Genomic DNA, 26,489 nt, shown 5'->3' with positions numbered 1-26,489 from the left:
TTCAGTGTCACTGGCTAGCTAGCTCTTCAGTTGTGTCATTGTTGACAAGGTTGCAGCTTTTGACCATGTGCCAAGTGTTCAAGGCCCCTTGTGAAAGAAAGTCCAGTTCTTAGAGAACATGTGGACATTTTGAGTAGATGCCACAAAGAGTCCCAGTCCTCTTCTCATCCCTAATTAAGGACCAAAAGCAACACTGCAGTGGAAAAACAATAGCAAGATAGGTCTAGGGAAACTGGCCTTTCCGGGGAATAAGATGGCTCTAACAATATCCACGAGCCAAGCATGAACTCATTTAGCCATCTATTAGACATACATTAAAGCAGTACTTTAAAACAAATATTTAACTCAAGTACGGTGGTAAGTGCCTTTAATCCCAGGCAAACTTCCGTGAGTTTCAGGCTAACCTGGTCTTCAAAGTGAGTTTCAGGACAGTCAAGAAACACTCCCTGTCTTGGGGTATGCATGTATGTATGTATGTATGTATGTATGTATGTATGTATGTATGTATATATGTATATAGATAGATAATAGATAGACAAACATTTAACCTTACTTTTTTTTTGGAAACTCTAATTCCCAGAGCCCTTTCTTCCATGTCAGTTATATGTAAACTTGTCCAATCTGGACTTTGGCAGCCTGTATACATATGATGTTAGGACAGCCACAGAATTGTGACATCCATTGACCAGGCTACCTTCACGGATTTACATACACCAAACTGCTTTCATCATGACTTCTCTCACACAGATAGAATGCTTGGTCATGTGAGCCTCAAACAGCAACTTAAAGAAGATAAAAGGATCCATCTATCATTTCTGTGGCCATGCATTTACAAAATTACATGTCACAGGAACTACCTGTGTGTTATTTCCAAAGAAAAGAGAAGAAAGTTTGATGCAGTCATTCATTTGTCTCACAAGTCACTGATGACTGAAATTCTCAACACATGGTCATCGTAGTTACTGTCTTCTGTTAGTATGTGCCAACTAGTAGTCTAGAAGATGTCAGGGTACAGTTCGAATGTGTGTTCGCTTTGAAGAAATAACTGTGTTTTCATTTTGTTCAACTATATCCAAGGGATGGAAAAATGGAGTGTTTCAAGTTGCTAATCCTCTGGCTCATGTATCTATTGGTACAGCTCCCTCTATCGAAGGCTAGTAGTATAGTTCCTCAAAAGGTATTATTCCTACTGAGACACACTCAATGCACTCAATGCTTCCAAAGGCACCAGAGTTTCATTAGAGGAATTCTCTTGTTCCCTTCCTTCATATGGAAATGTCATTAACAGTATTAAGTTAGCTCTCTGAGTATTAGGTTCCTAACCAACACACAAAGATTCTCCACAGGGCCTATTTCCCAGGTGTCACAAATTCTGAGTCATGCCATGGATTGCGATTAGATTTAAGAGGAACTCTCGTGTATCTGTTGACTTTCCTCTTCAATCATGGTTGTCCCATTTCTTTAACAGCCATCCACCTTGAGTCTTTCAGGTAAATGAAAAGTTCAATTATATGTAAAGTGAGTGCTAAATCAGCAGGCCCCTTGTGGGGGTCTGGGCTTTCTCTCCCTGCTTCAGTGGCAAGTGTGTTCAATCCATTACTGTTCCTGAGGACTGTACATCCATCAGGTCATGTGGGCCGGCCAGGGTGCATCTTATAGCTTTTACTGCATATGAGACGTTGCAGGCCTGTTCCCAGGAACTGCTAGGCAGACTGGGAATCACAGTCACGGTTAATAGCAGCGAATTGCCAGCTCTTGATGGGTGGGTAGTCACTCCTTTCAGTGGCTGCCCCCTGGGGGAGAAGGTAGAAAAACAGAGGGAGGGAATTAGACTGACTTTGCACAGTTGAGCAGGTTCATGCCGCTGGATCAGTGGCAAGCATTGGCAGGGCTCCACTCTGGGGAGGCTCGCAACGACATCACAGTCTCATTTTTACCAATTGGTGCTGCTGTATTACCAGTGGAGCACAGGGGGAGAGCAGAGGGGAGGGAGAGCTGAAGTGGGGGGATGGGAGGGAGGCAGAAGTCTAAGCTAAATTAAACAAACAAAACACAAGTGCACGCTCAGACGGGTTCACACACTCCAGTTAGCCCCGTGCTAATTGTACGAAACTGGTATTTGAAGTTCCCTAGGTGATTAAAGGGTAGACTCCCAAACTCTCTGCATAACCTTAATTTTTTCAAGGTTCTTTGAGTGGAGAATGGCTTATAATAATGATTTTGACTAATACATTTTTTGACATGCAACTTTAATGCTTAGCCTGAGTACAACTCTAGAGCATTTCATGTGTACTCAGCTGTAAAGAGTGATGATTTAAAGGGCTAATATAAGGGAAAGGTCATTCTAGAATGAACCTCTGACAAATTGCATAAAGGAAGCTTATTATTCCATGAGTATAGGGAGATGAAGCTCTTCTGATCATTTTTCTGCTTGGTTCAAAAAGAATTGTTGAGATATGAGTGGGAGAAGAAGGAAAAATGAAACAGAAAAGCACAAGCAAGGAACATTCCTTTGATGGTTATGATTCCATTGCCACCTAAAAGGCTCTACAGTAATGTGGTTATTCATCTCTTCTTTTGTTTTGGGTGAAGAATTCGCTCTAACAAGAAAATGCTGCTGTTGGTTGGAGGATTGCCTCCTGGACCGGACCGGCTCCCCAGCAATCTGGTTCAGTATTACGATGACGAAAAGAAGACATGGAAAATACTCACAAGTGAGTGTGCTTATTTATTTCCTTGCCTGTTTATTTCAGGCTGGAGTTGTCTTGATGAATTAAAAAAAATGCAGTTAATCCAATCAGACATTGTATTGATCTGCTACCCTTTGGAGGTTTGTTTGCATATTGTGGGAGATTTAGAGTAAAAGACTAAATTAACATTGCCTAGGTGGCCAATTTGGTCGTCGAACAGGCCTAAATTAAACTGGCCTGGTTTGTCTTTCTGTGTGTGTTGGAATGGATGGGGTGGGGCAGGAAGCAGAAATTGTCCCCTGGAAATGTTTCAGTTAGAGGTTTTGTTGTCATTGACACAAAACTGGAAGGTTGTTTAGTCTAAACACTAGTAAGTTTTCTAACATCAAAATGGTAGGTATTTTAGGTCATTATCTCTGTAACCAACATCCAATTGCCCTGTGAGCATCCTTGCCAACCTTTAGTCTGGAGGACCAGGTATTTCCAAAATTGGTCTCCTTAGGCTGCTTCAAAGCTTGATGGACAGATATATTCATGGCTTCCCCCAGCTGCATTAAACTGTGCTTGCAAACATCCAGCCAAGACTCTCTTTTCCTCTCCTTAAAGGGTGATTGTGTTTTACAGCAGAACTCTTGCCTTGGGCACTGAGATTTGGAACGTATTGTTGTATCGGTTACGATTCCTGATCTGATGCAGTCACGGAATCAAAAATCATCGCTTCTTGAGTGCAGTAGGCTGCTCACAGCAGTCCCCTTGTGGGCACAGTGGCTGTACTGGTCAATAAAACTAAATTTTAACTGTCAAAATTGCCCAGAGCTGTATAGATAAAATAATAAATGAGCAATTTTGATCCATGAATCAAAGCCATACATTTAAAACCAACAAAAGTGGAAGTTGGCTTCCTTATTGTGTGTGTCTTTCAAGCATTTGTGTATCCTAGCAGATTGTTCTTGTAAAATCATTTCCTTGGCTCTTCCTGAAAGACCCTTCAAATAATAGAAGCAGGGAAAGAGTTTCCCTTAAGAGCAGTAGGAGTGAAGGCATACGAGGTGGGCTTGAAGCAATATACTTACGAGCTGGCCTACCCCACGTAAAACCTGCAGTAGCATGGTTCAGGCACTGCATCGAGAAGGCTCCCTGGACACCACTATACTATGGTTGTAGTAAGGAAGTGGCTGACAAGAAGCAGCAAGATTAAGCAGGAAGGGGAGGAAGAAAATAAGTTAATGAGCTCTTAACATGCTTCTGCTTTTCTTTTGGTGAAAATGCCATTTGCGATGGCTTAGACATCGTAGTGAGTGAGCCAGCTGAATTTTAAAGAGGCATCAGAAACTAAAGCTAAAGTAAACCGGGAGAGGCAATGTGTTGGACGTCACCTGATCTGATCAACAGAGAACTCCTATACAGATGACATGCCAACTCAAAGGATAGATGGGAAAGGGACAAAAGATTTCCAGAGAGAAAATCATAAACAGAGGGTAAGACACAGCAAGATGGTCAACACCACTAATTAAAAGAGAGTCATTGATAAAGCAACCCGCTTTCCCAAATACTCCACACTGCGCCCAACTGGGGTCATTTTAAAACCCTCCATGCCAGGGAAAAGGACTGTAAACAGCATTTCCAGAAGGTCTTATGCTTGAATGTTTACATTTGTTTACTTGTTTGTTTTGTATGCATTTGGGGAATGCACACTCGCACCACAGTGTGCAAGGGGAAGTCAGTAGGCAACCTGAAGGAATCAGTTTTCCCCTTTGGTCATGAGGATTCTGGGGATCAAATCGATCCTCAGGCTTGACTACAATTGCCTTTATCCAGTGAACCATTTCATCAGCCCCTTATATTCTTTTTAAGCCATACTCAGAGATAGATTATGAAGTTTCTTACCCAAACTGGGAAGCCTTTGAACATGAAAGGGGATCTATTAATTATGCCTGGACAATAGCCAATGGCTGCATCATACAGTAGTCACCTGATTTAAAACTTTCATGTTGCCTGCTAAGTCTCTACTTTCATGGCTGTAAAGCATGAACTTTCAAACCTGGACTTGAACACACGTCTCTCATTTTGACCATGCCCTGCAAACATTCTGGGTCAGTTTCTCATTTGTCATTCCCTTGAGTGTTTTAAGATAGACGTGCACTCATGCATCATCTAGCATGCAGCATGTCCTCAATAAATTGCAAGCGCTACGAGTAGCTATTGCTAATGCTACTGCCAACATCAGCACAAGAGCTGTGTCTTCATCCTGGATGTGTGTCAACCACTGCAACTTCTCCATACACAGTAGAAAAATAACAGTTCAGTCCACTCCTCCAGAGTAGGAAGCCTACTTTCCATAGTTTCCATGTGTGAGATGGATTAATCTACAGACTAAGAAATAATTCTGGATGGTAACCTATCAACTCAACTCACCTGAGATGAGATAAAGACACACACATGCTGACATAAACAAGTTCCTACACTGAGACCATGCTTAAGGATTTTGAACCTTCCTTCTATCCTGAGGCATGCTCAGAGCTCTGAAATGAAAATCTGCTTTCCTAACACTCTTCATGTCCCTGGGAATTGTGCATTAAAAAATATACTCTCTTCTCTGCCAGTCTGGGACACTATGGTCCCAAGTGACATCATGGTTTTCACATTTGTTAAATAAATTATGATACTTTAATATGGATAACTTCTGTTGGTTTGTATTTTTTAAACTAAATTTGAAAGTCATCTAAATATGAAAAAAATAAGACGTTGCCATTGCAGGGTTTCATGTCATTTGGGATATGAAATTATAACTGGAAGAAAAAAGTCTCTCACTGTCAAACAAAAATATTCAAATTCTCCCCAAATCCAATGAAACATTAGGAACTGTAGAACATTCCACTGCCATTCTTTTGACCTAGAAGTGTCAAAGAGGACAGGATGGCAGTTGAGGGTGAGTAACAGTCTCCTAGCTCAGGGTCTCCTTGCTAACTGAAAGACTGTTCCCACGCAAACTAACATCTCAGGTAGCCAGCTCCTGACACCTGAGATTAGCTGGAGTTTGGAGCCTTGGAGTGTTTTCCCACTTATGTGGAGCAAGCATTTCTTTGCGTGTCTGAAAAGACATGCCTCTCTTCCAAAGAAACTGCTACCCAGCCGGCAACACACACACTGCCTTGTGGGAGCTACACCATTTGCATACTATATAGCAATGAGGAAGTAAAAGGATTTAGGGACCATTACCTAAGAATAATAAACTGAAGAGCACAGGTGAGTTGCAGGAGGGAAAGAGCATTGGTGTAACACTGAGAAAACTATGAACATTGTAGGTGTGTCTCAGGGATAAAGCACTTGCCTAGGATACAGAAGCCCCTAAATTCTGACTCCAAGCATTACAAAATCAACCAAAAAAATAGGTGACTAAGGCCTTGTTCCACCCAAACAGCAACGGGGACAGTTGCTTTCCCCAAATGACTGCCTTGCTAGCATGCTGGCCAAGATTGCTCTTTTACTCTTAGTTGGAAGAATTATTTATTACAACATTGTAGAATTGAGGACTAAGAACACTGGCAAAGCTCTCCCACTTCTGTCCCCAGAGTACCAGAAATAAAATCTGAAACTGACAATGCAGGCCTTTTGTAACTGTGGAACATTGGGTAGTAACAATAAAACTGGGAATTGCTGTTTCTTTTGCCTGTTAAGAACAGACAGGTACCACAGGTAAGAGTGCTGGCTAGTCTTCCAGAGGACCCAGGTTCAATTCCCAGTGCCCATATGGTGGCTCACACTATTACTCCAGTTACAAGAGGATCTGATGCCTTCTTTTGGTCTCCACGGGCACCAGACACACATGTGGCAAACAGACATACATGTAGGTAAAAAACATATACACAAAACAAATAAATCTAAAAAAAATCAAATAGTAAAATTTAAAAAAGAACAAAGAGGAAATTGAAATGCACTTTTTAAAATTAGAAACAAGCTTGTTTCACATGTCAATCCCAGTTCTCTCCCCCCTACAACCCCTCCCATGAACCCCCTACCCCCCATCCAGTCCCCACTCAACTCTCCAGGAAGAGTGTGTGTGTGTGTGTGTGTGTGTGTGTGTGTGTGTGTGTGTGTGTGTGTGTGTGTGTACAATCCACAGAGTATGTGTGGTCAAAGTACCCCTTGTGGGAGTTAGCTCTCTTGTACCATGTAGGTCCCAAGGATCGCACTTAGGTTTCCACACTTGGCATCAAGCACCTTTACCTGCTCGGTCATAATAATTTTCTTTTGTTTTCTCAAGAAAGGGTTTCTTTGTGTAGCTCTGGCTGTGCTAGAACTCGCTCTGTAAACCAGGCTGGCCTCAAACTCATACAGAACCACCTGTCCCAGCCTCCCAAGTGCAGGAATTAAAGGTGTGCACCACCACTGCCCAACTAATAATTGTTTCTTGTATTACCTATTTTCAAGAAAATCAGTAAGTTCTGTTGTTTCATCACGTTGTGTTTTGTGTGTATGTGTGTGTGTGTGTGTGTGTGTGTTTGTGTGTGTGTGGTTCCTTTTACTCATAGTATCTTTCTTACCAGAAATCCAAACCCACAAATTATTCAAAACATTCAAAACCCTAGATGGGAAGATAATCCATGGATAGTGGATACTGCATTTCAGTAGAAACTGAGAAAACAATGAGATGTTTCCAGAATCTTCAGGGAAGTGCCCAACAAGATTTTGGACCTACTAGCAGCCCTTGCCCACTCACATAGCAAGGAGTTACTGAATACCCACCTTGTTGGATGACCAGGTGTAACATGCATGCAATCTCTCCTCTTTAACCTAGGGTGTCACTACACAGTCACTATAGAACTGGTTAGAAAATACCAGGTTACTGTGGGAATATGAGGTGGGAAATCCCTCACCTAACCAGCATTATTATGGAACATCTCTTAAAGCGACCCTGAATTTTGAGAAAATGAGTAAGAGAGTTAACTATGCAAAGAGGTGAATGGGAAAGCGTTTGGTCTTGGGAAGGGTTAGGGTTAGCATGCTCTTGGGTCACCAGCTCCACAGGGAGAAATGACAACAAAGTAATCACTTGACGATGGCTACCTTCCTAAATTTGGGATTTAGGTGTTAGGGAAAACAGTGACCTAAGGAATATATGCCATGACATGGCAGTTGTTTCATAGCTTGGAGTTTGAAATCATGAAGCACTTGTTCCCATAGCTTTGGGCAAAAAGAGGAGGAGGAGTGCCATGACTTTTTAACTACGTTACCATCTAATTTTACCTTCAATGAGCTCATTCTAATTTGAAATACATGGCTGCGCATTGCTATATATCTTGAATTATTTGCTGCTGAAGATTCACGCGCCAATGCATTAGTGGATTTCTCATAGATTTTTTAAAAAAATGTATGTGTGGTGGTCACTCCCAACCTTGTGTTTCAAGTAAGCTGGGTGCTTCGAAAAGCCAGTAGGTTTGATTTGACTCCCTTGTTTATTTCTGGCTTGTACTTCCTTTAAATATAGTAATTGCTTTTTCTCCAGAGAGTAGCATGTATACAAATAATTCCAACGCCTTCTTCACACACAGGCTGTGGCATTTGCTATTGAGTGTGGCTTAGAGGTATGAGTCTTGAGGGCTCCTTAAATGTAGCCTGTATCATTTGTAAGTAAACTACAGACCGAGCCTGGGAACCTGTTAAATGTAAGCACTGACTTACTGAAGCCCTCACCCAACCAACTTTATTTCTCTACCCAAAATAACTGAAGTCTTCTCTGCTATACTGAGCCAAACCAGAGATTGCCATGCCCTTGCCAAATTCATACCTTTGTGGGTAAAACTAGCATTAACCAACGTATTAATGTATTCTAACAAAGCATGGCAGTGCCCTAGAGGAGAAATAAAATAGAAGATCTCAGAATAGAGGGACCTGCTATAATTTAGGAGTTGTGGAGAATATCACTATGGAAGAGGCATTTGAACAGAGAATTAAAGGCAGGCAGGGGTCCAAGTAAAGATGGGAAAAGAGATTGCTCACATAGCTAGTGGTAAGTACAAAGAACCTTCAAAACAAAAAAGATTCTGAAGCTGTGGCAATGACCCAGTCAGTAGGTATAGTGCTCGCTGTGCAGCCGGGAAGACTGGAGTTCCATCCCAGCACATGAGTCAAAAATATGCATAAGTGATGCACATTGTAATCTCATCCCCAACCCAGGGGGACCCCTGTGACTCACCTACAGGCCAGCCAAGCCTGAAAGTGGTAAGGGCCAAGTCCTAGTGAGATATCCTGCTTCCAAAAGGTAGATAGGAAGAAAGGCACCCGAGGTTAATCTCTGGCCACCACATGCATGTGTATACATGTGAACACTTTGCAGCACACACAAGTGTGTACCAACACAAACACATCTGCACCCATGCATACATATACATAAATAACATTCAGAAAAGAAGATTCATGGGTAAACTTAGGGAGTAACCTTGGGGAATAAAGACCTAGGTAAAGAGCTTAGCAGAATCCAGCCACACAGGAACTTCTATGTCAGACTCATAATTTTAGTCTTTAAGTAACATGTAGAGAAGAGGTGTCATGTACAGAATCACATATTCACTGCAGAGCAGAAATGGGAACAATGTCCTCTGGGTCTCCATCAAATCATGGTACATCAGCCCATCTAACAGCAAAGTACTAGTAGTCACCCAAGTCCAAGCACATGAGATTTAATCTGTGCTGACCCACTGTAGTCATGAAAATCTTAATGAATCCAATGTTCCTGACATAATACCATGTTTGTAAAATAGAAATAATACAGGCTAAATGAACCAAATTAATTGATGCCTAGAGTTCAAGAGCACAGTCTAGGTAAGTTGAGCATTCTGATGTGTGAGACACAGGGTTTACCTACATGATTTTGGGGATGTTCTAATTCAATGCAGTATCTGTATCTTAGAAGCTATATATATGCATGTGAGCACTCATATGCATATACACATGTATTAACATTTGTTGCTTGTAACATGGGTTTCTTACTCTCTGATCATTTTTTCTCATTTGCAAAATGAAGCCAATTATACTCACTTAATAGGATTCTTACCAGAATCAAACTATTCAAATAAATCTCCAGGTTCAATATGTAGATTATAGCTGTTCTCAATCAATTTTTATCCTAGTTTAGTTTCATTTATAGTCTTTAAATTAAAACAATTATTTTATATATGAGTGTTTTGCTTGCATTCATGTCTGTGTACTATGTATGTGCCTGATGCTCATGAATGTCAGAAGAGGGCATTGGGTCCCCTGGGACTAGAGACACAGAACTGAGACTTCATATGTATTCTGGGAACCAAACCCAGGTCTTTTGGATGAGCAGTCAATGCTCTTAACCATGAGCCATCTCACCATCCCAATTTATATTCTCTAATAACAAAGTAGAACAAAATTAAAAGTTTGACTCTTGTGTTCACAAAGGTTTTGGAAATAAGGCACACCATAACCAATCCCTTGAAGTGTCTGTGTGTCATTCTTGTGGGCTTGACTGACACTGGTGAGAAGGACTAATACTCCAGAGACTAGAAACTGCAAAAAATCATTTCCTCACTCAAATTACACATCCACGCAGGCCGGCTGTGAGCTTCTGCCACACAGAGTCACTTAGGGGTCTAGGCACACAGGCACCAGACAAACACAGAGAAGAAAATGTGGCATTGAGACCTGTGCTGGAACAGGGGTGGATTTTATCAATTCTGTTCCTTCACTCCACTACAACACTTCAAGTACTGCAATCCTCATGAGGTTTGGGGACAAGAACCAGAGAGCTTGACAAGCCAGGCATTGTTCCTACTGTGATGTTTCCTACAATTACCCATATTATGCTCAGAGCAGGTAGTTCCTTCCACCCAGAGGACATCACCATAGTCCCCCAGTCTCCTCCTGTGAAGAGCTCTGGGTGATGGCTGATCAACTCACCATCCTACTTATTTGTAATTCTTCTTGATCTGGACATAAAAGGAAAAGACAAACAGAGCTCTGAAGGGATGTCAAGGGATGGCTGCATTCTTCCACTGGGCCCACCTCAACTCAGCTTCCAACCCTTCGTTCTTGGCAGTCATAGACTCTGCTCCATGTAGATCATTTTTCCCCATTCCCCTCCTTGGTCATACCTCAAGGGAGGCTGAGAGTGTGCTTTTGGGATGTGCTTTTCCTGGGAGCAAAATAAATTCCTGGGTACATTTAACATCAGTAAGTAGTTAGGGGACTCCGCAAGGTGGCTCATACCTTTATCCCAGCACTCGGGAGTCAGAAGCAGATGGATCTCTATGAGTTCAAGATCAGTCTGGTCTACATGGTGAGTTCCAGATCAGCCAAGACTCTGTAGAGAGACCCTGCCTTAAAGAACCAAATAAAGAGATAAACAAACAAATAAATAGGGATAGTTGTGGTTTTTAATATGTAACTCTTAGCATGCAATTGGACCATGTTGGTGGATTTGGGGGAATTTAAGCCTTTAGAAAATGCCAATGGTGTCGTATGTTTCCACACTTCTTTTCTGATATATTTTTTGTTTTTATTTAAATTAGAAACATGCATGCCTCAAATGTCAATCCCAGCTCCTACCACCTTGACCCTCAACCAGCCCCACCCTCGCCCCCCACCCCCAGCCCAATCCCCACATCATTCCCCAGGGAGAGTCAGACACTCATTGGGGGGATCTCCAGAGTCTGTCATTTCATCCAGGGCAGGACGTAGGACCCTCCCCATGTGTCCAGGCTGAGAGAGCATCCCTCCATGTGGAATGGGCTCCCAAAGTTCATTTGTATGCCATGGTGAACACTAATCTACTACCCAAAGCCCCAGAGATTTCTGAGGCCTCCTCACTGACACTACATTCATGGAATCTGGATCAGTCCCCTGTTGGCCTCTTAGCCATCAGTCTGGGGTTCAAGAGCTCCCCCTTGTCCAGTCAGCTGTATTTGTGAGTCTCACCAGCAAGGTCTTGACTCCTTTGCTCATCATTCCTCCATCTCTGTCACTGGGCTGCAGAAGGTCAGTTCAGTGTTTAGCTGTGATTATCTGTCTCTGCTTCCATCTGTAACTGGATAAAGGTTCTAGGATGGCATATAAGGTAGTCACCAATCATATCATCAGGTAGGGGTTATTAATATAGTCTCTCCACTATTACTTAGTTTTCCAGTTGGTGTTATCCTTGTAGATATCTGGAAATCTCACTAGTGTCAGCTCTCTCCTCAAAGCTATAATGACTCCAACTACTATGGTACCTCTCATCTTGGTCTCCTCTATTCTTACACTGACTCAGCCTTCCTGCTCCCCCATGTAATCTTCTACCCTCCTCTTATCCCCCTCTCTTTTTCCTGGTTCCCTCTCCCCTCCCTGGATGTTCCCAATCTGCTCAGGAGATCTTGCCTCATTCCACTTCTCTGGGGGTATAATTCATATCTCTTGGGAACCTCCCTGTTTCCCAGACTCACTGGCCCTGGGATTGTAGGGTAGCACTCCCCTGATCCATGTTTAAAATCCATATATGAGTGAGTGCATATCATGTTTGTCTTTTTGTGACTGGGTTACCTTACTCAGGATGGTTTCTTCTAGTGCTGTCTATTTGCCTGCAAATTTCAAGATTCCAATGTTTTTTTTTCCCCGCTGAGTAGTACTCCATTGTGTAAATGAACCATGTTCTCTCTATCTACTCTTCAGTTGTGGGGCATCTAGGTTGCTTCCAGGATCTAGCTATTACAAATAATGCTGCTATGAACATAGTGGAACAGACATCCTTGTTGTATGAATGGGCAACTTTTGGGCTTATGCGAAAGAGTGGAATTGCTGGGTCTTGTGGTAGGTTTATTCCCATTTTCCTGAGGAATCTGCATACTGATTTCCAAAGTGTCTGTACAGGTTTGTAGTCCCACCAGCAATGGACAAGTGTTCCCCTTTCTCCACATCCTCTCCAGCATAAGCTGTTATTGGCGTTTTTATTTTAGCCATTCTGACAGGAATAAGATGATATCTCAAGGTTGTTTTGATTTGCATTTCCCTGATGGCTAAGGATGTTGAGCACTTTCTTAAGTGTCTCTCAGCCATTTTAGACTCCTCTATTAAGAATTCTCTATTTAGTTCAGTTCCTCACTTTTTAATTGGGTCCTTTGTTTTTTTGGAGAGTAGCTTCTTGAGTTATTTATAAATTTTGGAGATCAGCCCTCTGTCAGATGTGGGGTTAGTGAATATCTTTTTCCAATCTGTGGGTTGCCTTTTTGTCTTGCTGACTGTGTCCTTTGCCTTACAGAAGCTTCTCAGTTTCAGGAGGTTCCATTTATTATTTTTTGATCTCAGTGTTTGTGCTATTGGTGTTAAGTACAGGAAGCAGTCAAAGATGCCTCCCAATTTCTCTTCTAACAGGTTCCATGTGGCTGGATTTATGTTGAGGACTTTGATCCATTTGAACTTATGTTTTGTGCATGGCAATAGACATGGATCTATCGACAGTCTTCTATATGGCAATATCCAGTTATGTCAGTACCATTTCTTGAAGATGCTATCTTTTTTCCATTGAATAATTTTAGCTTATTTGTTGAAAATCAGCTGTTCATAGGTTTGTGGATTTATCTCAGAGTGTTCAATTCAATTCCATTGGTCTACCTGTCTATTTTTGTGCCAATACCAAGCTGTTTTCAGGACTATAGCTCTATAATAGAGCTTGAAGTCAGGAATGGTGATGCCTCCAGATGTTGCTTTGTTGAGCAGGGTAGTCTTGGATATCTGGTTTTTTTGCTTCTCCATATATAATTGAGAATTGTACTTTCAAGGTCTGTGAAGAATTGTGCTGGAATTTTGATGGGGATTACATTGAGTCTGTAGATTGCTTTTGGCAGGATTGCCATTTTTACCACATTGAGCCTACCTATCGAAGATGATGGAAGATCTTTCCATTTTCTGGTGTCTTCTTTCATTTCTTTCTTTAAAGACTCAAAGTTCTTGTGATACAGGTCTTTCACTTGTTTGCTTAGCGTTACCCCAAGGTATTTTATGTTGTTTGTGGCTATTGTAAAAGGTGATGTTTCTCTGATTTCTTTCTCAGCCATCTTATCGTCTGTATATAGTAGGGCTACTGATTTTCTTGAGTTGATCTTGTATCCTGCCACTTTGCTGAAGGTGTTAATCAGGTATAAGAGTTCTTTGGGTCACTTATGTAAACTATCAGATCATCTGCAAACAGTGAAAGTTTTATCTCTTCCTTTCCAATTTGTATCCCTTTGATCTCCTTTTGTTGTGCTATGGCTCTGGCTAGAACTTCAAGTACAATATTGAAGAAGTATAGAGAGAGTGGACAGCCTTGTGTTGTTCCTGATTTTAGAGGAATCGCTTGAGTTTCTCTCCATTTAGTTTGATGTTGTCTGTTGGTTTGATGTATATAGCTTTTATTATGTTTAGGTATGTTCCTGTTATCCCAGATCTCTCTAAGACCTTTATCATGAATGGGTGTTGGATTTTGTCAAAGGCTTTTTCAGCATCTAGTGAGATGATCATGTGATTTTTTTTCTCGGCTTCTTTATATGGTGGATTACACTGATGGATTTTTGTATGTTGAACCATGCCTGCATCCCTGGAATGAAGCCTACTTGATCAAGGTGGATGAGTTTTCTGATGTGTTCTTGGATCCCATTTGCCAGTATTTTATTGAGTATTTTTGCATCAATGTTCATGAGGGAAATTGGTCTGAAGTTCTCTTGCTTTTTTGGGGGGGGAAACCCCTTCCAATATATGAACCGTTGCTTAATAAAAGTCCATGTTTTTAACAATGCACAGTTCCTTCAGTGTTGAATTCTTGCAAAGTCTTGCGGAGTTACAAAATCTGGATGGAGCCTTTTTGTAGTCATCTTTACACCTCTCTCTCCCGGTGCATATTCAGACTGTGTGTACACTGGATTCTCTACAAAGATCAAATGAGAATGAAGTTGATATCTGGGATTATAGTGTGGTGTTACCTATAGCCAGTGCTACCTCTTACTTTCTCTCAGGTCTAGATGAGAACTGCACCAAATAACTACTCTAAACAAGATTCTGCCCTGGCTCTGCCTCACCCACTCAGTACAGAGCAGCTAAGACTGAGGGATGTGCACCCCATTCAGTGGGCTTAAGAAGAAAAACTCCTCAAGGCTTTCTCCTTGAGCCTGTGTTCACTAGTGTAGTGTGACCGAGGCTTATGTGTCTGAACCAGTTCTGGGCACTGGAGAACAGATGCTCCCTTTTCTCTCTCAGCAGCAGGAGATCCTCAGCTGTCTGCAATGGACAGTCTGTCACAGCTTCTGAAATTGTTGACAAATGTTATGGCATGACATTGTAAGGGGCATTCTCCCTGGATTGGAAGTTTCCATGTAAGGCAAACTCTTTGAGTTACAGTCTTGAAACAAATGCCTTGACCCCACATGACAAACAGCAGCTATTTATTCATGACTGTAGTTTAATGGAATCTTCCAGATGGGTCAAAAGTCTCAGTCCTAGAAGAAATAAAGCTGTTTAGTGATTGGGCTGTGGCAAATACTAGGGTATTTCAAAATGTGCAAAGCTACAGTTTCCTTTGGGGTACTTGTTTGCTATGGCATAAAACTACACGTTTTCTTTTTTTTTACTATTATTTATTTTTAAATTTAAATTTAGATTAGAAACAAGGTTACTTCACAAGTCAGTTCCAGGTCCCTCTCCCTTTCTCTCCCCTCCTCCCGTGCCCTCCCACCAACCCCCCCATTATCCCTTCATTTCCCCAGGGAGGGTGAGGCCCTCCATGCGGGTCTCCATAGTCTGTCATTTCATCCAGGGCAGGGCCTAGACCCTTCCCCAAGAGTTCAGGGTGACAGTGCATCTCACATTGTTGGATGGGAGTCCAAAGTCCATGTGTATACTCGGGATGGGTACTGATCTACTGCCCAAGGCTCAATAGATTACCTAGGCCTCCTCACTGACACCCACATTCAGGGAGTCTTGATCAGTCCCATGCTGGATTCCCAGGCTGATGCCTGGGATTCAAGAGTTAACCTTTGTCAGGTCAGCTGTTTCTGGGTTAAACCAGCCCAGTCTTAATCCCTGAAGTTCTCTTTCTTAATTGGGTCTTTGTATGGCTTGGGTATCAATGTTATTGAAAACTGGTAAAAAGAATTTGGCAAAGACCTTTCTGTTTCTATTGCATGGAATACATTGAGGAGAATTGGTATAAGCTATTCTTTGAATTTATGGTAAAAGTCTTCACTGAAGCCATCTGGCCCTGGGCTTTTTTTTTGGTTGGGAGACTTTTGATGACTGATTTTGATGACCTAGGTGTTATAGGTCTATTTAAATTGCTTATCTGGTCTTGATTTAAATTTGGCAGGTGATATCTTCAGAAAGTTGTCCATTTCCTTTAAATTTTCGAATTTTGTATAGTACAGGTTTTCAAAGTATGACCTGATGATTCTCTGGGTTTCCTAAGTGTCTGTTGTTATGTCCCCCTTATCATTTCTGATTTTGTTAATTTGCATGTTTGCATTCTGCCATTTGGTGAGTTTGGATAAAGGTTTGTCTATCTTGTTGATTTTCTCAAAGAACCAACTCTTTGTTACACTGATTCTTTGTATTGTTTTCCTAGTTTCTACTTTATTGATTTCAGCCCTCGATTTGATTATTTCCTGGCATCTACTCCTCCTGGGAGAGTTTGCTTCTTTGTGTTCTAGAGCTTTCAGTTGTGCTGTTAATTCTCTAGTGTAACTATTTTCCAGTTTCATCATGTGCACACTTAGTGCTATAAACTTTCCTCTTAGCACTGCTTTCAAAGTATTCCATAAGTTTAGGTATGTTGTGTCTTCATTCTCATTGAATTCTATGAAGTCTTTAATTTCTTTTTTTATTTCCTCTTTGACCCAGGAGTGGTGCAATTGCGCATTATTCAATTTCCATGAGTTTGTAGGGTTTCTGCAATTTGTGTTGGTGTTGAACTCTAACTTTTTAAAGCATGGTGGTCTGATAAGATACGTGGAGTTATTCCAATTTTTGTACCTGTTGAGGTTTGCTATGTTGCCAAGTATGTGGTCAGTTTTTGAGAAGGTTCCATGTGGCACTGAGAAGAAGGCATATTCTTTTGTGTTTGAATGGAGTGTTCTATAGATGTCTGTCAAACCCAATTGGGTCATAACTTCTACTAATTCCCTTGTTTCTTTGTTAAGTTTCTGTCTGGTAGTTCTGTCTAGTGGTGAGAGTGGGGTGTTGAAGTCTCCCACTATAAGCGTGTGAAGTTTTTATGTGTGGTTTGAGTTTTAGTAATGTTTCTTTTATGAATGTGGATGCTTTTGTATTTGGGGCATAGATGTTCAGAAAGGAGACTTCATCTTGGTGGATTTTTCCTGTGATGAATATGAAATGACCTCCTTCATCTCTTTTGATTGATTTCAGTTTAAAGTCTAGTTTGTTAGATGTTAGCGTTGCTACCCCTGCTTGTTTCTTGGGACCATTTGATTGGAAAATCTTTTCTCAACCGTTAACTCTGAGGTAATTTCTGTCTTTGAAGCTGAGGTGTGTTTCTTGTATGATGCAGAAGGGTGGGTTCTGTCTTTGAATCCATTCTGTTAGCCTGTGCCTTATTATGGGCGAGTTAAGACCATTAATATTGAGGGATATTAATGACCTTTGATTGCTCATTCTCATTTGTTTTGGAACGGTTGTTCTTGATGGAATTGTATGTGGATTTCCACCCCTTTTCTCTTTTGGGTGTTGGTAAAGTGGGGGTTATCTATTGCCTATGTTTTTCTGGTTGTAATTAACTTCCTTGGACTGTAGTTTTCCTTCTAGAAATTTCTGTAGTGCTAGGTTAGTGGACATGTATTGTTTAAATCTGGTTTTGTCATGGAATATCTTGTTTTCTCCATCTAAAGTGATTGAAAGTTTTGCTGGGTAGAGTAGTCTGGGCTGGCATCTGTGATCTCTTAGTGTTGATAGAATATCTATCCAGGACCTTCTAGCTTTCAGAGTTTCCTTGGAGAAGTCAGGTGTAATTCTTATAGGTTTGCCTTTATATGTTATTTGACATTTTTACTTAGCTGCTCTAAGTATTCTTTCTTTATTCTGTAAGCTTGGGGTCTTGATTATTATATGGTAAGGGGACTTTTTTTGTGGTCCACTCTATTTGGTGTTCTGTAAGTTTCTTGTACCTTTATTGGCATGTCTTTCTTTAGGTTTGGAAAGTTTTCTTCTATGATTTTGTTGTATATGTTTTCTGTCCCTTTGAGTTGGGTTTCTTCACCTTCTTCTATATCTATTATTCTTAGGTTTGGTGTTTTCACAGTGTCCCATATTTCCTGGATATTTTTTGTTAGGGATTTATTGGATTTAAGATTTTCTTTGATTGATGAATCTATTTCTCCTAGTGTGTCTTCAACACTTGAGATTCTCTCTTCCATCTCTTGTATTCTGTTGGTTATGCTTGCATCTGTAGTACTTGACTGTTTCCCACGTTTTTCCAGCATTCCTTCAGACTGTGTGTTTTTTATTGTCTCCATGTCATCTTTTAACCCTTGCACTGTTTGAATCGTTTCTTATAATTTTTGCTTCATGTTTTCCTCCTTTTCTTGCCTTTGTTGGAATTTTTTGTTTGTTTTTTCTTCTATTTCTTGCATTTTGGGGTTTGTTTTTTCTTCCGTTTCTTTAAGGGATTTTCTCACATCCTCTTTGAGGGCCTCTATCATTTTCATGAAGGTGTCTTTAAGGTCACTCCCTTCTGCTTCATCTGCATTGGGGTGTTCAGGTGTAGAATCTCTAGACTCTGGTGGTGTCATATTTTTTTTCTGTTGCTGAGTGTGTTCTTATATTACCTCTTCCCCATCACTTCTTCCAGTGGGTGTAGAAAGAGTCTTTTCCTCTCCTGGTGGGTAGGCTACCAGGCTTCCCTTTTGGTGGGTGCAAGCAAATCCAATACTCTCTGGCCTCTGCCCTCTGCCCTAAGTGTGGGCAGAAATGGACCAGCTCTCTCTGCAGGCCCCTGGTCACTTGGTTATCTGTCTGGGGGCGAGTCCCCAAGCCAGGGGATCTGAGAGAGGGTGAGCAGGAGGAATTTGGGTCTAAGATGGAGACCCTTTTCTGATATATTTTAAGGTCACTTTTTATTAATTAATTATTTATTTCTCTATCTCTTTCTTCCTTCCTTCCTTCTTTTCTGCCCCCATTTACCTCCTTTTCTCACAAAGATGCACACGTGTGCATGTACACATACCCTCTAATGGTACCTTCTAATGTTCATTCTACATGTTTGTTTATTTTTCACTTTATTTCTTGAGTAAACTTTACTGACTGTCTCATTGTTAATCGAAACTTACTTTTTAAAAAATAATTTTTAACATCGTATATGTATGTTTGTATGTGTTGGGGGTGGTGTGAGTGTAGTGTGTATATCTCACAGAGAGGGAGAGGGGGGGGAGGTTAGAAGACAGCTTTAGGACTTGGTTTGCTTCCTACATCATGGGTTCCAGTGATCAAACTTGGATTGCTGCAAGTGCCTGTACCTCCTGAGCCATCTCACCAGCCCCCTTAATTGAAACTTTCTTTCCTGACAACCAAATTTGATGAAATTGCTATGGAAATATACTTTTAATTTTGCATTTCTCATGAATCAGTCTTTAGTTTTTACCTGTTTGCCTAAAACTCTTCTCAATCTTTTACCAGATGAAGACATTCAAAGCTGTGTTCATTAACACACACACACACACACACACACACACACACACACACACACACACGAGGGGGGGTGGACAGAGGACAGAGACAGACAGACGGAGACAGATAGACAAAGAGGGAGACTGATTGATTTCTGGGCTCTGTTTCCTTTCAGTCCTAATTATTTCCTGAGATCCTTTTTCAGCAAGCTTTCCAGTGCAGCTGACAACAAACAACACACATGACCAACATTGTGTTTTCCAACTTCTACCTTAAAAGGGGAAGTTCATTACATAACTTATTAGCCTTCCAACAAATAGCATATTGCCCTAAGTGACCTCTGCATACCCCCGCAAGCATCTCCACCTTTCCACCATTCCAATGTACATCAAGAAGGACTGTGCTCCCAAGGTATTATAAAGATCAAACATTTGTTGTTAATCTCATTTCTTTTTTAGTCACTCTAGTTGCCAGTGAATCTACACTCACAAACAGAAGAGGGTGAGTGCTGGTGCCCATTGACTCTCCTTCTTGTGCTGTGCAAGTTCAAAGCCCAGGGATGGCACTGCCACCTGTGGGGTGGTCTTCCCACCTCAGTTATCTGATCAAGTTAGTCTCTCATAGGCATATCTAGAGGTCTTTCTCCTAGGTGACTCCAGATCTCATCAAACTGACAACCAGTATTCTTCACACCCCTCCCTCAATATGCAACTTTTATCTAATTTCTTTTTTTGCAACTGCTTGATTATTCTGCAGTGTTAGAGATCAAACACCATGCTTTACATACCTTGTCAAGTCCACCTCCCCCAGACTATATCTGCAGCCCCATAATACTTAATACCCTATCTTAATCTATGTTTTATTGCTAACAACTCAATACTTGAGATGGGGTAAGTTCCAAAGAGGTTGAGTGTGGTTCACAGTTCATATCCAAGGTCAGAGGACTAACTTTGATGGTGGACTTCTTGCTGACAGAGTCCCAAAGCCGCAGAGAGCATCAAAATGTGCTCAGGCACCTTCATCCTCTGTAGCACGGCCATGGGGCTCCCTCTCTGATAGCCTTATCCCAACCCCAATTACCTTCCAAAGGTTCCCCCTTGATGTTCCATAGTAGGACTAGGTCCCTACCTACCACGGTGGGGATTAGCTTTCCATATAAATCTTGGAGGACGCAACTCATCTTCAAACTCAAATCATTATGACACAGCATCTCATGTTCTGCAAATATTGGGCTCACTCGTCTTGTCACATGTAAATATTCTCACTCATTCAAAGAAAAATTTTAAGTCAAAATAGATAGCTGTCTCATGCTTTTTCTGCATTTCCTGGCTCAGAATGACTATTGAGACTGGTACCTATTGCCCCACATTAGATGCCTCTCTAGTAAAGAAAATGTTTAGAAGTATATTCCCAACATTATGATATTGTAATGCTCTAGGGACCAGTTTTTCAAATATTCACTTCATTCTAGTAATTTAAATGTGTTTGAGTTTATGCAGTGTCCCCCATTTTTACTATTTATCGTGTCTAAATATGCATCTATAACATAGTCACATAAATACATACAACCGTAGATACACCATTTCACAGTTATACACAATTCACAAAGAATCAGAAAGGCATGGTCATGTACGCCTTTAAACCCAGCACTCGGGAGGCAGAGGCATGTAGATCTCTGGGAGTTCCAAGATGGCCTGGTCTACAGAGCGAGTTCCAGGACAGCCTCCAAAACAATACAGAGAAACCCTGTCTCAAAAAAACAAAAGAAATCAGAAAAGTCTCATTTAAACAAACCAGGAGCCAGGCACGGTGGTATACATCAGTAACTCCAGCACTCAATAGGCAGAGGCAGGGAGATTGAGAGTTTGTGGCCTGCATGAGCTACAAAGTGAGATTTTGTACCATCCCCCAATAAAATAAGAATGGAAATAACAATAACCACCAAGAATAATAAAAAGATGATTTTATGGTAAATGAATATTTTATGGAAATATCTCCATTAAAAAGGTAGAAGAACCAAACCTGGTGACACATGCCTATAATGCACTTGGCAGGCTGAGGCAGGAGGATTGCATGATTCAAGGACAGCCTGGGCTACACAATGGAAATAATGAAAGCAAAATGCTTAAAGGGATGCTGTTGCTTTTGAAATCCATTGCATAATCCTATGGAGATGCCATTTCACAAGCATACCTGTTGTAAAAACCCAACTGGTTAGAATTTGAGGTTTCATGTATCATAGGCGAACTGACTCCTATTCCTGAGAATGCATGGCCACTCTGTCAACACACCTCCATGCTCATTAAGTGTTTGAATGATATGAACTTCTGTGATACTGTAAGAGCCATAAGAATCATGTGTGTCTATTTAATTTGTATCTACAGTAATACATGTTACATGTTGCTTGCATATAAAATATATGTGTAAAGATTGAACTTAGCTGGTATAAAGGTTGCTTTCCTAAAAGGAGGGACAGACATGTCCTTACATCTATGCCTAGCAAGCAAGGCAGCACACTGTTCCTCACTGGGCATTCTACTTCTTGACTCTTGTCCTGTCATTAAAGTCTTAATTTATTAAAGAAGAAAATTAAGATTGAATTCTAGTTATTTAACTAGAATGAAAGTCATTGTGGGCTTCAGAGATGAAAGCGTTGCCACATTTCTATGTTGAGAACCGCTAAAGCACTTTCAGAAAACCCTACTGCTAAGGCAATGATGTATCACTCTTACTTTCATTATATGTTTTTAATCAGAGCGTGACTTCACACTAGACAAAGCGAAGCTTTATGCATGGGTTCACTTGTTTTTGCTAAAATCTCCTGACATGATTAATTTTACTTTAATGCTTTTGTCTTGTTGTAATGGTAAGGATGATGGGTATAAACCAGGCACAAATACATGCTTTTCCATTATAATGCCTCTGAGCATTAAAAATATCTTAGATGAAAGGGAAAAAAATCACAGGAGACTGGTCCGACTGGAATTAAATTTCTTGCTACCTGAACACACAGTGCATGAGATTAAAAAAAATGATTCAGTCATTGTTTTTAGTTTTATTTTGGGTATTTTTATAGCAATTTATTCATCTGTATGATGAGATCTGAGGAGGGAGAGAGATCGGAGTGCATGGATTTCTCGATCGCATTAGTTGCTCTGCAATGTTCGCCTCCTTCACAGTGTAGAGACTGCAATATTAACCAGTTCTGTGCCAGGAGTGAAAGTCACCAGGTCAGAGAGCATCAGGACTGAGCACCTCCAGGTGATGCTCACACTTAGCTACAGACTGATTTTTTTGCTCATAATGACTTATCATCTAAAGTAATTGTGTGGAATTGATATTGTTTGTTCAGTTTACATAAAGCAAGGACATAGATGATTTGAAGAAGGAAACAATAGATCATTCAACAAGTGAGACCCATTGAGGGATCGGGTCCCCCATAGTCATATTTTCCCCCTTTCCCTAATAAATGATGGAGACGGGTCTGTAATATGAGTGTGGCACCTCCGTCCTTCTACAAAGTCTGTGTGCTTGTTCTGCTTGTATCCCAAGTAAATCCTGCTCCATCAAGAACATATTGAGTACCATCCAAGTGCACCTGATACAGTCATGGAGATACCGTCTCTCTATGCAGTCCCGCATGGTAATTACTAGCCACAACTGACTTCTAGGCATGACTAAAAAAACTAGTTTTCTATTTTTGTTTTACCATGATGAATTTAAGTTTTACCATGATGAATTTAAGTCACCCTCTTATAGCAAGTGACTTCTGTATCAACAGCACAGCCCCAGGTAGTGAAATCTGGGTGGTGGCATTGTCCTCCACCTCAACCCAATCTATTCCCCTAAGTGCAATGGGGAGAAAAAGTGACTACTGCTATGAAGTGTCCTGACAGAAAGCTTAGAGAAGTAAGGGTTTATTTGGTTTATAACAATTCCAGGTTATAGGCCATTGTTTTGGGGGAGTCAGTCCAGAAACATCACGTCCATAGTCAAGAGCAAAGGGAAAACAAACACATCCTTGCTTGCTCTCAGCCAGCTCTCTTTGCTCATATATGGTTCAGGGCCAAGACCAGATGATCCTGCCCACTCTGGACTGGGTAAGATCCTGCCCACTCTGGACTGGGTAAGACCATAAGATGATCCTGCCCTTGCTTGACTGGGTCAATGAATTAGCAATCAAGGCTGCCTCCCAGGCACTCAACAGACCAACCTTATCTAGACAAATGCCTCAGTTGATGCTTTCTTCCTGGGTGATTGTGGTTTGTGGGACGTTGACAATTTAAAACTAACCATCCCAGTGAGTTCCACGTATATAATCTAAACTGAAAAGCAGGAATAAACCCCCATTATCCATGGTCCTGTGCTAGGACTTCACCTTTTGGCTTCTCATGATAATTTCACGAACCCTTGTGTTTTCATCTGAGCTACCTAACACATTCATTTTCAAGAGCTATTATGATTATGTACTGAATCCCCTAAGACAACACCAAAAAGCCCATAGGAGTTCACAAAAATGGCTTAAGAAGCCAAGGGGTAAGGAAGAAACTGGTTTTGCCTTACAACAGTGGTTCTCAACCATCCAAATGCTGTGACTCTTTAATACGGTCCCTTCTGTTGTGGTGACCCTCAACCATAAGATTAGTTTCATTGCTACTTCATAACTGTAACTTTTCTATTGTTACGACTCATAAAGTAAATATCTGATATGCAGGATATCTGATATATGACCCCTGTGAAAGGGTCTTTTGATTGTCAAAGGGGTCACAGTCCACAGGCTGAGATCCACTGCCTTAGGGCCTTTGGATCTCAGTATGGGAACTGGGCTGCCAACGTATTCATTTCCAAGGGCTGATATGATAATGCGCTAAGTACCCAAGACAACAAAACTATTTTCTTACTGTCTGGAAGCTAGAAGTTTTAGTATCTGCAGAACCATGCTGGGATCCAAAGCGCTACGGCAGAATAAATTCCTTCCTTACCTCTGGTAAAGTACCTAGCTTCTGGTGGTTCCTCATAACACGTGGTGCTCTGTAGCTTACAGACTCACCATCCAGTGTCTATGCACGTCTTCCATGGCATTCCTCCCTGCGTCATCCTCTGTAGTTGAATTATTTACTTTTTTTCTTATAAATATAACTGCCTTTTTCTTTAGGGCTACCCTGACCCAGTGTGCTCTCATCTTCCCTGAATCTTTATTTTTAAAGGTGCCCTTTCCAAATCAGGTCACATTTATTGCTCTGAGGGGTAAGAATTTGACCTTTCTCTTTTCTTGGAGACACAATCAACTTCCTGCACCAAAACAATGACACATAGAAGGGAAAATCTAAAGTCACTAGTCACTTCACTCATACTTATACATTTACTTCTCACAAGAGTCTTCTGCAGCCATAAGCATTAGTTTTATTTATGCTCCGGATGTCTATGTGAAGGCGGCACAGAGGCATGGAGCGATTTGCTCAAGGTCACGCAGATGGTAAACGGCAGAGCCAGAATGTATACCAAATAAAGCCCCCGAGCCCGCGCCCTTCCTGCTCCTCATTACTTTGGTAATAGCAGAGCACACGCTGTAAGAGGAATTAGAGCTAGAACAACAGTCGACAAGCTCCTCAGTAGCTTTCTGCAGAATGAAACTGAATATGCCCTGCACCAGTAGAGTGCTGTCATTGTAGACGTGCCTCCTTACTGAGCCTTCCCTGCTCACTTTTGCTTTTAACTGAAGACTGAAGAAGACTATAGCAATGAATTCTAGCAAACGCCGTTTCCGTATCTTTTGACTTGGTCATCTGTTGGATCATGTCTATTGTGTAATTTTCTGAATGCTATGAGTTACTTCAGCCTGTTTGTATATGTTATAATTTCATTGCTTCTCTAGAATAAGTTAAATCCTAAAATGCCTTTAAAAGAAAGAAAGAGGAAGGAAGGAAAAGGGGAGCTTTGGGTTATTTTCTAGTGAAAGTTATGTTAGCACAATATGCTCTTTTTTGCCATTTCTTTTATTTTTTTAATTTCATTTTACATTCCAACCACAGTTCTCGCTCCCACACCTCCTCCTGACCCCCTCACCTCCTCCCACCCTCCTTGCCTCACCTCCCAGCCCACCCCCAGTACACTCCTCCTCACTGGTAAGGGCTCCCATGAGGATTCAACACAGTCTGACCCAATAGGTTGGGGCAGGGTCAGGCCCTTCTCCCCTGCATTAAGACTGAACATGACATCCCACCCAGAACACTGGAAGCTGCCTGCCACCATCCCTTTCTTTGTGGACTTCCTCAAGGTTTTTGTACCAAGACCTCTAAAGACGATGTGTCTCAGCCTGCTATGGTGGTACATACCTTCAGTCACTACACTGGGGAAGCAGAGGCAGACAAACGGGTTCCAGGCCAGCCTCGTCTACTTAAGAGTTCCAAGACAGTCAGGGTGATACAGTGATATTCTGTGTTACAAAATTAATGAGAAAGATAATCTACCTCATGATGTACAAATGATACAAAAGTATTCTTTGTGAAATGTTAGCAGGCTTCAGACCTTTGCGTTCTGTTCATTCACAAATCTGTTTGAACTTTTCTCATTACTATAACCATTAACTTTGTCAAGTGTCAGTACCTACTTTTATGTGTGCATAAATATTTCATGGGATAAAATTCTTCCTTCCATTTTAGAGTCTTCAGGGGACTTTTTAAAAATAATAAGACATTCTTTTATTCTTTATTCTTATCAAAACCCTGAGACGTTCTCCTCACCTGAGCAATAATCAAAAGATAGGAGCAGGTGAATTAAGGGGGGGTTATTTGCTTTCAATTATATCATGAAATTTACAGAGGTTTCATATGCCATATTGCGACTGTCACAAATACATGCAAATGGGTTTCTAAATATAATCCAGGCTGGCTCTCATAATTGACTTGCATCTCTAATGTCCAGCTCAGTTGTGAATCCAGCATTGCAGCTTCATCTTCCAGCCCTTCTTTCAGTCAGTTTTAGTCCTGAAACCTAAAAGAATCAGTGTACACAGGTACAATCCAAAGCCAAGAGGCTAGGACTCCTGATCACCTTTTCTGCACTGAATAACTTTCGTTGACCTTTAGTAATATTAGGTTTTCCACATTATGTTAATTTTAAAAATGAAGATAAAACTGGGTGTGATGAGATAAT

The 26,489-nt window shown here is 41.1% G+C and overlaps 1 protein-coding gene and 1 long non-coding RNA gene across 3 annotated transcripts in view; one reads left to right on the top strand and one right to left on the bottom strand.

The window, feature by feature from the left end:
* The window catches only part of LOC110343419, a 141,352-nt gene that overhangs the window by 7,739 nt on the left and 107,124 nt on the right, over nt 1–26,489 (bottom strand). The window lies entirely within an intron of this gene.
* Klhl14 (kelch like family member 14) overlaps nt 1–26,489 on the top strand; it is a 112,666-nt gene that overhangs the window by 29,451 nt on the left and 56,726 nt on the right. The window contains 1 exon segment of the mRNA XM_013122976.3: nt 2,593–2,714. Within this exon segment, the coding sequence (XP_012978430.1) occupies nt 2,593–2,714 (122 nt within the window).

This window comes from Mesocricetus auratus, unplaced genomic scaffold (genome assembly GCF_017639785.1).
Source record: "Mesocricetus auratus isolate SY011 unplaced genomic scaffold, BCM_Maur_2.0 Super-Scaffold_100015, whole genome shotgun sequence".
Classification (NCBI taxonomy): domain Eukaryota; kingdom Metazoa; phylum Chordata; class Mammalia; order Rodentia; family Cricetidae; genus Mesocricetus; species Mesocricetus auratus.
This window is presented reverse-complemented; position numbering and strand designations above follow the sequence as displayed.